At 35.3% G+C, this 15,060-nt stretch overlaps 3 protein-coding genes across 3 annotated transcripts; 1 reads left to right on the forward strand and 2 right to left on the reverse strand.

The window, feature by feature from the left end:
* Positions 1–819: 819 nt before the first annotated feature.
* LOC141841319 (putative calcium-binding protein CML18) lies at positions 820–1,304 on the forward strand. The gene has a single exon (XM_074729465.1). It carries the CDS (start codon positions 918–920, stop codon positions 1,209–1,211), a length of 294 nt encoding a protein of 97 aa, XP_074585566.1. The 5' UTR covers positions 820–917; the 3' UTR covers positions 1,212–1,304.
* Positions 1,305–2,092: 788 nt separating this feature from the next.
* Positions 2,093–2,703, reverse strand: LOC141837688 (putative BRI1 kinase inhibitor 1). Its single transcript, XM_074725058.1, is given in 2 exon segments — positions 2,093–2,259; positions 2,261–2,703. Coding segments are annotated over 2 exon segments (429 nt in total). The 5' UTR covers positions 2,555–2,703; the 3' UTR covers positions 2,093–2,124.
* Positions 2,704–3,997: 1,294 nt separating this feature from the next.
* Positions 3,998–14,991, reverse strand: LOC141840634 (phenylalanine--tRNA ligase alpha subunit, cytoplasmic). Its single transcript, XM_074728682.1, has 18 exons — positions 14,791–14,991; positions 14,572–14,694; positions 14,338–14,430; positions 11,483–11,539; positions 10,089–10,144; positions 9,286–9,378; positions 8,528–8,618; positions 8,160–8,197; positions 8,043–8,081; positions 7,389–7,465; positions 7,217–7,301; positions 7,053–7,152; positions 5,751–5,847; positions 5,553–5,624; positions 5,035–5,101; positions 4,839–4,964; positions 4,413–4,467; positions 3,998–4,334 (listed from the first exon to the last, which is right to left on the reverse strand). Exons 1-18 carry the CDS (start codon positions 14,935–14,937, stop codon positions 4,281–4,283), a joined length of 1,470 nt encoding a protein of 489 aa, XP_074584783.1. The 5' UTR covers positions 14,938–14,991; the 3' UTR covers positions 3,998–4,280.
* Between the last annotated feature and the right edge of the window lie 69 nt (positions 14,992–15,060).

Below are 15,060 nucleotides of genomic sequence, written 5' to 3' on the forward strand. Positions count from 1 at the left end.
CCCCATTTTTTTCTCTTTTTGTAAAAGATAATATCCATCATTTTAGTGGTCTTACATAATCAATCTTATAATCATATATGAGGAAGTAAATTAGGAAACTGATCACTACTAATATGATCAATTTCATAATCATTAATGAGGAAGTAAATTGGAAAACTGTAGCTGGCCACTATGGAAGAGACTTGACTTCATCGAGATTCAATTCTTGTCCATTTCAGTAATTCTGTTCCGTAGTAACCAATTCAATCATGTCCCGAGAGCTGATTTAGAGTTTTTTCCATCTTTTCTCTTCAGTAAAAGATGGAATCGGCCACCCAACGGCTCACATGGTCAGTTTCATGATCATCTGTGAGGAGGTAAATCGAGAAACTACAATTAGTCACAACAGAGAAGAGCATTGTCTCAACTTTATTGAAATTCGATCCTTATTTACTTTAATAAATCTATTTCATTGTAATCAACTCAATTATATCTTCAAAATTTTTTTTTCTCACTTTTTTTCAGGATCATACAAAGTGGCAAATTTGTTGGCAATCTGGCAAAGAATCTCTGGAAATATTATTCAGCCAAAGTGTCCAAAAAGTTATTCGATGCTTCAAATCATCACAGCCAGCACAATTGACGATGAGCAGCACTGAAGCATCTTGTTCCTTCATTTTAACTTTGCCGTCTCCTGTAGGCGTTTCACATCTGGTGCAATCAACTTTCAAATTTTAGTGCGAATTGCTTAACTCGTCAAGGTTATTCGTTCTAATCATACCTTTCTTTTTGTTTAGGAGGGGAATCAAACACAGTGCTACCAACCACTACTCGTTTTATTTATTTATGTATTTTACAGAATAAAGTGATGAGCGATATGTTCTTATAAAAGAACTCTGTTCTGCTCACAATTAATGCAGTTCACCAAGAAGTAGGATATGGCCATCAAGCAAGCTCCGACGGCAGCAGCCCGGGCGGTGGGCGGGGAGATGACGGTGGACGAGTTCAAGGAATGGCTGAAGAGGTTCGACGCCGACAAGGACGGCCGCATCAGCCGCCAGGAGCTTAGGCGCGCCATTCGCAGCATCGACCGCCGGTTCACCGGCTGGAAGGCCGCCCGCGGAATCCGGTTCGCCGACACCGACGGGGACGGATTCATCGAAGACGACGAGGTCGACAAGCTGGTGGAATTCGCTCGGAATTCCTTGGGCCTCAAGATCGTTGCTTACTAGTAATCCCACCAAAGAGAAATAACTAACTAATCGAGTGTTGTTGTTGCTGTTGTTGTTGTTGTTTACTTGAGCGAAAGTTGTCTTTGATTTGCATGGCCGTGGTGGTGCAGTGACAACGATCCGTTAATAATTGGTGGGTTCGAGTCCCTTCAATTCGATCTAAAATCTCCTTAATTTTTAGCGGTTTGATTCACCGAACCCTCTGTTGCGGCTCGGGTCAGGTTTGGTTGGGACTCGGTGTGACTCGGGCTAAGATTGCTCGGGTCGAAAGCGAGAGGAACATGGGCAGTGACTGTTTCAGTGACTCATGTTCAGTGTATCGCTAGAGTTTGATAAGTTGTAGCCATCGATGGAGTACAACTACAGATACAATGAATATGTTGTCTCTAGTTAAGTGGTTGCGTGGTCTCAGTCTCAGTGTGTTCAAGTCGGACCCAATGTAAATTCTAATTATCGGTTTGATCGATTTAATCGAAAAAAAAAAATTCAAATTAAAGAGGGCGTTGGGTTTCTTCATCTATTAAATTGTAACTTGTGGAGTGCCCCAAACTCTTCATTGCTATGTTTGTAAACTTGAGCTTCACTATGCCTACACTCACTAATTTAGGAAGAAAATGATAATATTTTTTTATTTAATTTTTTTAAATAATATCCTTAAAATTATTGTTTTTAAATAATTATGTGAAAATGATTTTAGAAATAATGTGTAAGGTTAACATAGTTTTAAAATAAAAGAATATGTTTTTTTTCATAGTTAAAATATATCCATAGTAAATATTTTAAAAATGTTATGAAACAAAAATCATTAAATTTAAAAAACTGATTAATTCATTCACATTAATTTCTCAAACTTCCATCATAAAAAAGTTTACCCTTTTTTCTCGCCTTTCAACAGTCGACTGAGCTCTCGCCGTCAGCCGACCGGATTCTCATTCCCTTGCTGCTCGGAATTCGCAAACGAGCTCTTGCAGTGCGCGATCGCCGCCTGTATCGCCCTCTGCAGCTCCTCCATCGTGCTGCCGTCCGAGGACGAGAAAACCGACGACGACGACGACGACCAGCGCCCCGCTGTTGGCGCGGGACGTCCTCGCGGACTCCGGCGCCGACCGCAGCTGCTCTGTTTTCCTCCTCTGCTTTCCTCTCTTCCCCTGCTCCTTGAAACCAGGATCGCCGGAGAATGAGCACGGCCTCCTTCGCAGCACCTTTTCATTCTCCCTCTCCTTTTCTTTCTCCCCTCTAACGAACAGCAGCGGCTGCATCACGCTCGCGTAGTACTTCTTCAGGAGCCGGCTCATGGTGACCAATCTCCCTCTGTTCTTCTCCTTCCCGTTCCCTCCATCCATTGCCGCTCCCCTCAATCTGCCTTCGTTGCCTTTTTACGCGCGTTTGCGAGGCCGAAGAAGGAAGAGAGCGAGCAAGCTCTTGGATTTGGTTCCTACTTCGTCGTCGTCGATCGTGGAGCTTCGGCGTTTGGTTAATGGCGCCGTCCGCGTGGTCGAGGGAGGCGAAGGCGGGTAGGACTGGTGGAGGAAGGAGGAAGATGTCGTCAGCGGTGGGGGAGGCAGTCGCGGTTGTGGTAGTAGTAGAAGGCGGTGTGAGGTTGAAGGTGGAGAATGAAAGGATTTAGTTAAGGAGAATTCATGAGAAGGAGAGGCTTCAGAGGAGAGGAGAAGGCAGAAGAAGAGCAGTATTTGTAGTGTTTCCTTGATGGCTCTGTTTTTCTATCATTTAAGGAGTATTTAAAAAAGGAAAGAAAATCTACCCGATACCTAGCCTCGTACTATCAATTAGATCGCGATTACAAAAAGAAACCCAAAAAAATTACACATATTTAAAAACACTGATGATTCCCAACAAAAGATGAAATTATTATCGATTAGTTCATAAATGGATCAATTTCACAATCATTTATAAAAAAAAATAAATCGAAAAGTTATAATTAATCACAATAAAAAAAAATAAACCATGCGTGCTCAATTAAATGGATCAGATGCTTTTTTAAAAAAAACAACCTTATGTGCAACAAAAAAATTAATATTAAAATTTTTAATAACGTATATCAATGTTATTAAAGATTAATCAAATTTATGTAGATAAACTTAATGGGACAAAGTTCGATTGAATTGAGTCATGAACACGCAAAAAAAAAATCACAAAGCTTGAAACAATATTGAAATTCTGATTCATACGCAAGTATTCATTCTATCAATCTCACTAAGGAGACAAGGAGTGATTTTTAATCACATAAATAGATGCCGACCTGTTGTACGATTAAACATGGTCCAAACATACTTACAACTAACGTACTGAGAATTGAAAGGAACTAGACAACCACTATCAATGCTCTTAATTATTTGTTGACGAAATAGTAGTAAAATGCTAATTGGAGTTGAGTGATAATGGGAAATTAGCCATGAAATTCTTTGTTTTTTCACATCCATGGCGAATGAAAATACGGGTAAGTGACAACTTCAATTTAAATATTAAAAAAAACATTAATGAATTGATTTGACAGGCAAATTATATGAAATGGACGACCTTTGTTGTGTTGTTTAGACAGTAGAACATAATTAGTTGGCACCGACTATCACATCAAGCATGAACAATTTGGCAGTACCACTTCGTCGGCTGGGTTAATCCATCAATTTACGTTGCATGGGGCTGGACAGGATGGATCTACATGGAAGACCACTTCACGTATATGGAAAAGATTACACTAAATTAAATGAATTGTATATTATAAGAAAAATCATCCATTCAAAATTAATCCACAAAAACAAGGAACAAAAAACTAAATGAACGGAATTAAATTGAATGCGAAAAAGTACAATGATTTCAATCTTCGGACCATAGTAACTAATTTATGAACCCAAATATCACCTCTTTGACCCTTTAAACAAACAAAATGGACCTAGTAAATTCCACTGTGTAGTCTTCATTAGCAAATCTAGCATAAAAATGTCTTTGAAAAACATCTTTTGTATCAGAACAAACAAAAATGAAAAGGAAACAAAACACCGGTCCACTGATACTATATGGTAAAAGGGTTGCATTGGATGCTGTGGTGATTTACTGCAGCCCCAATCTGCATATAGGCCCGCTCTTTATAACATTGAAATCAACCTGAAACCAACGATAGTTATGTTTTAACCCCCACAATTCTCTAGCGACTGATATCATGCTTTTATGGTGTTTCTATACCTTTGGTCCAAAGAGATCTCTGATGTTGTCAATTCCATACAAGATCATCGTCGGCCTGGGTTACACGGTATAATGGTAAATATAAGAATTAAAAAATACATCTATTCCAGAAGAAGAAGAAGAAAAAAGTTGTGCCATAGATCCAAGTGATGGGACCAACAACAAATTGCTTATTAGCTGTGTAGAGCATAGATTTCTTTAGAGAGATAAGCAACAGTGTTCAGGGGCAAAGGAACAGATTAGAGAAGTGAAAAGGTCAGCATGAAGTCAACAACAGAATCGGCCTCTATAGAGACGCAAATAAAACAGACTGTTGACAACAAATGTGGGAAACATGATTCTGAAACAGCCTAAATAAGCTAGATGAATTGCTTTCTAACCAATTGGACAAGTGCATTATAATGAATAAAGAGCATAAAAACATACCTTTCAAGGGAGAGTCCCCATGCGATAACATTGACATCCTCAGGAAGCCCCATCGGAAGTAGCATTTCTGGTCTGAACATGCCAGAGTTCCCAACCTCAACCCACTTCTTCAAACCATCATGATAGCTGAGAGAGAGAACCAGATCAGACAAGATTGGGACTTTCTGAGTAACAAATCGTGAACAGAATTTAGTACCTAAAGATTTCCATGCTTGGTTCAGTGTACGGATTGTACGCTGGTTTGAAACGGAGCTTTGACATGCCTAAAAAAGAACGATAATAACTCTACTTTAAGAAAGATAAACAATGCCCAAAAATTTATGCTTCAGCTAAACTCGTGCAAAGGTGCTTTACAGTTAAAAGATGTTGGAAAAAGTATTATTGCTAGCAAAGACGGTGGAAGAAAAAGAATAAGCATATGAATGCTGTAAAAACTAGAATCTGGAAATAGCAAAAAAAAAAAAAAAATCTGGATCCTCATGAATTATGATCAGCCCTATTTGCCACTCCAGGAGCAACTATACATATGCTCAAAAACATTGGATTTTGGGATAAAGAAATTATGTGTTGCCAGTATAATATTATCAACAAGTCAACCTACTTCCATCAAACAATTAGTTTAACTATCTAATAGTTACACATGCAAAGATACACAAGACAATAGCAAAAAGACCACTAATAATAATGAAAGAGTTCCCTGCATTGTTTTCTTACCAAGGCGTGCAAAGAAGTCCTCCAATACCCCAATGAGATCACCAAGTGTGAGTCCATGGTCACAGATGAGCCCTAATAACCAAAAAAGAAGAGTGAAATGTTTAATGACTTACAAATAATGATGATTAAAAACGCACCTCGTATGAAATTACAATTGTCCTGCCAAGATATGATGGTCTAAAAACTGTAAATCAATACCTTCTATCTGATGGAACTCTGCAAGATGAGTTCTATCAACTGCTTCATTGCGAAATACACGATCAATAGAGTAGTATCTCTTTGGTGTGAAAGGTTTCTGAATAAGGAAGAGACTAGTTACTATGGATCACAAAATGAATCCAAGCAATAAACAAGAACTTAAAAATCCACAAACATTAAATGTTAACTACATATAAATATTTTGAAGCAAATAAATAAATAATAGAGCAATATGGGATAGCAATCATCTCAAACTCACGTAAACTCAGATAATAATGATACATCAAACTGAATGTCTAACTGCATACAAAAAGAAATGTCAACACAGGCAACAAAAAAAATGAATATGAATTAAGTAGTTCAAATTCAAGAATTTGAACAAATTCAACAGGTACAACACTATATGTTGATCCTGGGAGTGAGTTGTGAGTTTAGCAAGAATTTCATAGTTAGAAGTAATTGTCAGTGGCAACTAGAAATATGATTACATCATCATTAACAAGAAGGATCCAAATCCAAATACGTTATATAGAAAACTAGGGATGTGAGGATTGATCTAGAAACAACTTATAGTTGTTGTAACACATGTATAATCTGAAAAGTAATTAGAACCTATGCAGTTGATTAGAAACATACCTTTAAATTGACAACTAACCAATTTAATATCTCAACTCTAGTTTCACTATCAAAGCGATAGATGTCAACTTTTGTGCATTACCAGAGTATCAGTGTTTTTTGCATCAAAAGAGAAGTTTGACAAGAGTATACCATTATATTTGTATGTGCAAGATTTTTATCTGATTAAAGGGTTGTGGATATGAGGGATAAGCTGAAATTTAACTATTTCATCAAGTCATGACCAGGCGCTACAAGTGAAATATCATCATCAACCAATACATATTTGCACAAAACAATACTTTCTCCAACATAAAATGCATCTAGAATATTTTTCCTCTGTTGCACTAAGTATTTCTCTTAGAATTCTTACAAATATATCTTCATTATGCTACATAAAGCAACTATGATATTACAAAAGACAATAGCAACAAGAATGAATGATACATAAACATTATATGATATAATTGGAACTTAGGATTTACATAATTGCTACAAGTTTAGTTAATATGTCTGATGACATTAATTGGCATATGGAATGCCCCGAGTTATAGCAGAAGTAACTGAATACTGTGTGATGCAAATTAAACTTGGTTTGTAATGCAGAGAATGAATAAGGAATCTCAAATAAGAATTTCAGCAACACAAGTAGTGAATTTAAAAGCATTAAAAAGAGGATAGAAACACCTTCTGAGCAAGCATGTATAGCATTCTTGTGGAAACTGCAGTTGTGTGTGTCCGAAGCAAATTCTTGTCTGCTTCATCTCTTTTCCAATCATATCCATAGCTGGAAAAGGAAAGATCTCGTAAGCAATTAGAGGATATGCATAAAAGAACAAAAAATAGCATACCCTTTGGATCCATAACCACCAACTTCATGAACTCGTTTCACCGTCTCAACATAATCTTCAGGTAAATCCCTTGTGGTGGCAGGAGCTGTAGAAAATAATTAATCTTGCAACTATCAGCAAATTTGAAGGGCATAGGTGACAATAAGAGATGGATTTCACATCAACATTCAACCTTTAAGAAAGAAAGTATCATGTGAATCACGTGCAGGATGCTGCTGTGGCTGGAATAAAGCATCAAAATTCCAAAAACTGCAAGAAAAAAGTGAAAAAAAGGGGCACAAATTCCATTAAGAAGTGATTGATCACAAAGTATTAAACATCTATCTACAAGGAATCTGAATTTTTTACACACAATTAATACTGAAAGCGGCCAAAAATTTTTGAGGAAAATATATTTAGAACTCTTATGAACACTATGTAAAAGAGTTCGATTCATTCAAAGTATAAATGCTTCATAGACATAATTAACTTTCTCATTAGACACAACCCAATATAAGTGCATGCTACATGGAAACAGATTGATTGCAATACTGAATGCATGAATTCAAACATATTTTTTTGGTGTTCATTTTCATATGTAGTGCATTATCTAGTGAAATACCACTATAAGAGTCAAACAATACATTATTATTCATACCAATTTCTTAATTATCAAGTATGTTTTGTTAAATAAGTAACTCAGCCTGATCCAGGCATCAAATTCAACTACTATTTTTGCAGACTTATCTTCTCAAACTTTTATCAGACAAAAAAAAAAGATTCTGTTTCCAATGATATCAACTAGAGAAAAGGACTAACTAGGCTGAGAAGTTAAACATGAACTTACCTACTCTCAACAAAGTTATTTGTTGGCATCTCCTCAAAACTGCAGGAAAAATATTTCAAATCATGAGCCCATAACAATAGCATTTGTAGAGAAGGAGAAATCCAAAATTTTGTTTACCCCATTTGTAAGAAGATATTTTGAATTTCCTCACGGACCTGTGCATGAGAAATTCAAAAGGTTCAGGAGAAATTGAAATTTTATGCCATATAGTAAATCTTGCATACACGGACCTGTGCATTTGATAATTTTGGTGTTAGCTAAAAACTATCTTAAATCTTGCACAACCATTTTACAAGTATCACGATTATGAAAGATTCACAAAATTAACCATGACCCCTTGCCTTTATTGAAGTATGTAACAAACATATAAATAAATAAACAAAAATTAAAAGTTAAAAATAGGAACCTAGTTTTCATTTTACTCTATCATAACAATCAAATATCAACCATCTTAATAAAGTATGTAAGGATGATTTGAACCATGCCTCTAGCAAAGGTTGCAAGTAGCCAATTTGAATTGGTTGCCCTTGAGCATTAAGATTGTACTCTTTGAACTCTAGATCCTTCCAGTCACCCCTTCAACAGAAAAGAAGAAAAATAAGAAACAACAAAATATGAAATCTTTCTTGCACTCAAAAAAGATCAAAGATGTAAAAGATATCTAAACAAAATTGGTGTGGAACCTTAGAAAATTTTAAGACATACAAGAAAAGCTAGCAAAATCAAGATCAAGCAGTCAGAGCCAAAACCCCATCTAGATGCAGAAGAACATGCAATCAATAAAAACCACCGCGGAATAGTTTATCCAGAGAGTAATAGAGCAAACTTGCTTGTAGTTGCGCAAAGAAAACAAATTGGAGTGCAAAGGACTATCATGTCCAAATAAAATGGAAATAATATGACAGAAATTAACAAGTAATTACTATAGACGAAATACCATAGATCTGGTTCTGACTACCACATGCGGAATATTTACCACAAAACAGCAAGAGAGATACCTCAAAAATTATTGAACAAATGACCAAAAGTTCAACTCTAATATGAATAATACAGTCATGGATAGAATAAAATGTGTTCAAGAATTTCATATCAGAAACATACTAACATTTTAACAAGCATCAAAACAGTGAAAAGAATATACCACATGCAAAGAAATATAAACTTCAAAAATGCTTCTGAACTAAAATACAATCAAATCTGAGAAAATAAAGAAAATTTAAAATCAAGAGCACGAGGAAGGTACTTTTGTAGATGTTCTCGAGTCAAATCAGTTGCTGCTTTTTTCCTTTTTGAAACATACTTGGGACCTTTTCTTAATTTGTAACCCCTCCAAGTCCTGTAAGAAGAACAAAAATCAAGTGAAAAACTATACAATTACACATAATGGCAGAATTAGATCTACCAAAAATATAACTGTGGAAGCACAAAGATGAAGGCGACCACATAGTGTATACAAACAAGTACATAGTTGACATGCATAGGATTCTCCATCTGCTTAATAGGATTCTGAAAGACAAAATAAAATCAAATTGAGATTGTTTCAGTGTACTTCCTGATATGCCCAATCTACCAAAGTCATATTCAGTGCCAAGAAGACACCCAAAACAAAATCTTTAACAAGATATAGTAGTCATTGCTTCCTAGCTATTCTTTCCAAGGAGCATTAGAAAAAGTTGCATGAGGAAAATAGAACCAGTATGTTAGTCAAAAGAGAAAATGGAAACAATTATGGCAATATCACCATCAATTCAAGAAATTATAGTTCTTTAAGTATTATTATTATTATTATTTTTAGTCTTTTATATTTACTTTTATTTATTTATTTTGCAGGGGAGGGGGGACTTCATTATAAAGTAGTCTGAATTAAGTACCCTTTAAAAGAAGTACCAAAAACACAAAAATGAAAGTACAAAAATTGGAGGATACTGTCATTGAACTCACCAACTAACAAGGACCTAGGTAAATAATTTTCTCCTCACACATGAAGCCTCAACCTTTTCTAGACGAATAGAAAGTCAAAGCAATCGACAAGGAAATATTTCTTACTGTTTGCCGATAAGCTTTCTTTTCAACAGTTCTTCAACATCATTCCCATCAACAAACTGTAAGCACATTTTAGCAACTCCAATTAGGACAAGAGATTAGAACACTAATAGGATATTAATAAAATTTGATCTAATGATTCAACAATACAAAAGAATGTGCAACTGGTCATATAGAAATGCATTAACATACCAACTTAGTTTCCTTAATGAACAAAGAGCAAAATTAAAAGGTTTGAACATGACATTTACAACGATGGGAGCTATGCCAAATTTTATTTCCATATATAACAAATGTAAATTGTAAGTTCATAATTGTATGTGAATATTTTTACCAACCATATAACAATATGCACTAGAGACCAAAAAGTGATTAATGATATATCAAAATAGTGTAAGTATCACTAACATTACAAAATACACACATCAATCTACTGCAAACCATATAGGACTTTGATCCTCCAGCTATTAATTGATGTGCAACTTGCATTGCCAGTTTATCCCCAATCAAACAATCCCAATTTTAACTGCCTAATACGTTTTTTGGGACAGAAAACTTGACAACGACAAGAAAATATGATAGTCATGACTCAGTCCTCACTAATTAGCAAAAACAAGACACAAAATTTATCCAAACTTGGGAGTATAAGCATAAAGAAAGCTGAATAAAGAATTATTTACATAACAGATTGAGAAGGATGTGGCAAATATCTAGTACATCTAGATTGAGAACCAAAACTATAATGTAAAAGGAACTCCAGAAAGCACATCATCCCCTCTCTTTCTAAATATCTCTCTTCTAATTGGGCTCTTAAAAAATCAGATCGTGTATCTTTAAAGTAATTCTTCATAATTATAAACATCTACCCTTTTCATAGAGAACTGAAAAGAGACTTCCAACTATTTTTGAGGAAGTTAATGTTTCAGTTAATATACATCCAGTTGTCTTGGATCAAAACAGTTTTCAAACAAAATAACCAGAACAAGTGATAAAAGTTGAAGTTTGCATTTAATTCCTAGTAAATACTTATATACCACTGCCACTAATCGTATACATCTTGACATCAAACACTGCTTTTGTCCAACATTCAAAATAATGGAATTGAATGAAATTCTACAAAGCAAGTAAATTATCAGCATAACTCATGTGCAAAACTATTCACCATCATAAGCAATCTGAAAATTTATTTTCTGACAAAAGCAAAGAACCCCAGTAAAAAATTTTACTGAAATAAATGGATCATCCTTACATAAATTTTAGATATGAAAATTCAAAGAGAAAAACGCATTATTGAGACATAGCTTTGACAGAATGAAAGGAATTCTGCTTTTTTAAAATAAAAATTATTAAATTAACTAAAGACAGTTAAATAAAACACATAAGTATGTTATATGAACCTTTCCGTCTTCAATTCCTTTTAGCAAATCCTTGACTTTGTCCTCAACCGCATCAACCTATAAAAGGCATTAAACAAGAGAGTAAATATAACAAGGTGTACTGTAAAAGGGTTCAAAGGAATATAAAACATTTTGATCGTGGCTTGGTTTGAAAATATTTTTATGTGACAGACAATAAGGCCCCTGACAAGAAAGTCCAATTAAAACTAACAAGTGCAAATTGCATGTACATGGTCAGGCAAATAATTGAAACAAAAAAGCTACAGGAAGATTGGGTGCCTAGTTACTAGCATCCAATTTACTCAAAATTTTGACCAGTTTGGATAACCATTTAAGTAGTATAATACCATAACATCCATTTGGTTTACCAAAACAACTTGTTTACAACTAGAACATGTTTCATTTTAAATGCCTAGAAATGTCATAGAAATTAAGATTAATCATCATCATCAAGCCATAATTATTCCAATTATTTGGGGTCTATACATAAAGTATATTCCTTCTGCTGAGTTCTATGTAAAGAAATATCACTTGTAATATTCAAATCAAGTATTTTTTTTATTACGTTAACTATTTTTTTTATCTCCCTCTGCCACTCACACCTTCTAATCTAATACATTTATTTTCTTCACAGTAGAATCTACTGGGTTTTTTTTTAATATCTTAATGCCATCTTATCCTATTTTCTCTCATTTTATTATCAGTTGGAGCTACACTAATTGCTCTAGATATTAGCATAGATGAAAAAACTAATACTTAGAAAAAACAAACATGAAAAAGTACTAGCACTATCACAACTCACTTAAATGAGACAACCAACTCATTGACTTTTTAAAAATAATCACTAACTCAAATGCTTAAACCCAAGTTAATAATAGTTCATTCGTCCTTTTAAAGCTTCTTTATCAGCCGAACTAAACTAGAGTGTCATAATTAATATGGCATCAATTAAATCTTGACGTCCATATCAAGACCCACAGTCCAACTTATTGCCTAAATTTTTTCTAGTAGGCAGCATGTGATGTCCAATGGTAGCACACCATCATGCAACACTTTTCAATAACTTATTATATCTAAAATTAATTCTTCTCTAATATCAATAGTCATTACAGTAACAATAACAACCAAGCCTTATCCCACTAGGTGAGGTTAGTTATATGGATCCTTCTACGTCACCGAGCTCTATCTCCTACTATATCATCATTTATATTTAAATAAATTTTATCTTGTTTTATTATTTCTAACCAAATCTTTTTTTATCTTTCTCTTCCTCGTTTAATATGCACATTTGTTATAGTTTCACATCGCCTAACTAAAGCATTTATTATCGTCTACATACATATTCATACCATCTTAAACGTCTCCCAGAATTTTCCCTTAATAGGTGCAACTTCTCTAATATTTTCATTTCTTATCTTATCCATTCTTATATGTCCACATATCCACATTAACATCCTCATCTCTGTAACTCTCATCTTCTACTCATGTATTCGAGTCATTGCCCAACATTCAGTTCTATACAACATAGCTAGTCTAACCACTTTATAAAACTTTCCTTGAAGTCTTAGAGGTACTTTACGATCACAAAGAACACTTGACACTCTTCTCCATTTCAACCATCCCGCTTGTATTTGATGTAAGACATCTCTCAATCCTTTCATCCTTTTATAAAAATGATCTTAAATATTTAAAACTTTCAGTTACAAACAACTCATCATCTCCTATCTTAACAATTGTCTCATTACGCCTAATATTGTTGAACTTAAATTTCATATATTATGTATTTATTCTATTAAGCCTAAACCCTTTCATTTCTAGTATTTCTGCCAAGATTCAACTTTAGCATTTATACTTTCACGTGTCTCATCTATCAAAACAATATCATCTGCAAACAACGTGCACCGTGGTATTGTATCTTGGATGTGTCCGGTGAGTTTATCCATGATTGGTGTAAAAAGATAAAGACTTAGAGTTGATCCTTGATGTAACTTTATCTTTATGGGAAACGTTTCAATTAATCCGCCTGAAGTCTTCACTTTTGTCATTATATTCTCATACATATCTTTAATTAGTTCAATATACGCCATACTAACTTCTTTTTTTTTCTATAATTCTCCATATAATTTCCCTTGAGACACTATCATTACATTCTTCTATGGTGTGAGATCTCTTACATATTTAACATTACATCTAAGTTCTCATGTAGATGCAGCGGTCCTTGCCAAGACGTTACAGTCAGATACTGCAACGCATTCCTTACGAAGACATCCTAATATTAGTACAATAGTTTAATGGATTCATTCGTTGAACATTCACGTTGGCTAGCAACTTAACACGCGTCCTTTTTCAATAGTCATTATCAAATTAAATGAAACGAAAATAATGGCTCATTAACTTGTTAGCTCAGTCACTAATCCAAAATGCTTAGGCAAGCATAGTAGCTCATGTAGCCTTACAGACTTCTTTCTTAGCCATCTCATTGCATGGAAAAACTAGGATGTCACAAGCATATCATGCAGGCAACCCTCTCTAAAATCTGACCGTGCCTAGGATTAGGTCCAATTTGATACCAATTATCATGACGCACTAGAAAAGAGACACGTTAACTTATCAGGTTCAACCATTGCCCCGAAATGTTTGAGCCTAAGTTGGTAGTAGCTTATCCGTCTTTATAAAGATTTTTTATTAGTCCACAATTCATTGTGTGGGGCTAAGCTAGGGTGCCACAAGCATATAATGCAGAGAAAGTCCTGGCTACCATTTGGAAATAATTGTGTGTACGTGCAACATATATTGAAGATAACAAACAGAAAGGCTATTGGAGATGAAGGATACGACAGCAAAATCCACTATACCTTCCTTGTTACAGATCCCTTGGCAATTTCAATCCAGTTGTTCTTTTTAGACCACGATGATCCTATACTGAATACTTTTGGGTCCAATTTTACCTGAACCAACAGCCAAATCAAATGAACAGGAAATGACGATGACCAATGCAAGCAACACAACTTCAAAGATTGCAACCTCCCCAATCACTACAAACAGTTCGGTCTCAGCGACTAAATTTTCAACAAATAAGCAACACTCACCTTGAGATTTGCAAGGGAGATGCCCTCCGGAGGCACGGCTAAAAAGAAGTTAACTTCCGGTGACCCTTCCACAGCATACCGCTTGCCCTCTTCGGTAAGCAGATAATTGTCCTTCTTAAAATCCTGCAGGAAAACACGGTAAGAAATCGCTCCCAAAAAAACTCATGGAGGGCCAATTTGGAGGGGGGCATTGACAGAAGGGATCAGACGTTAGAAGACCTGCGCATCGACGATCTCGAAGCCATTGAGCCGCTTGATGACGTTCTCAAGCTCAGTATGGTCGATCCCTAAGCCGGAGGCGAATTCATGAGAGTCAACGATCTCGTCGTTAGACTGGAGGAAACCTAGAATCGCATCCTCCGCCATTATCTTGCCGCCGCTGTCGCCGCCTCCTTTAGTAGCGGGAGGCCGGAGACGGGTTTAAGAATAGGGTTAGTTACACAGAGCGTCACACAGAGAAGCTACAGCTACTCGAGTCGGGCCTAATCT

The sequence above is a fragment of the Curcuma longa genome, chromosome 11 (genome assembly GCF_044706935.1).
Source record: "Curcuma longa cultivar G26 ecotype Majalengka, Jawa Barat chromosome 11, ITB_CL_G26_1.1, whole genome shotgun sequence".
Lineage (NCBI taxonomy): Eukaryota > Viridiplantae > Streptophyta > Magnoliopsida > Zingiberales > Zingiberaceae > Curcuma > Curcuma longa.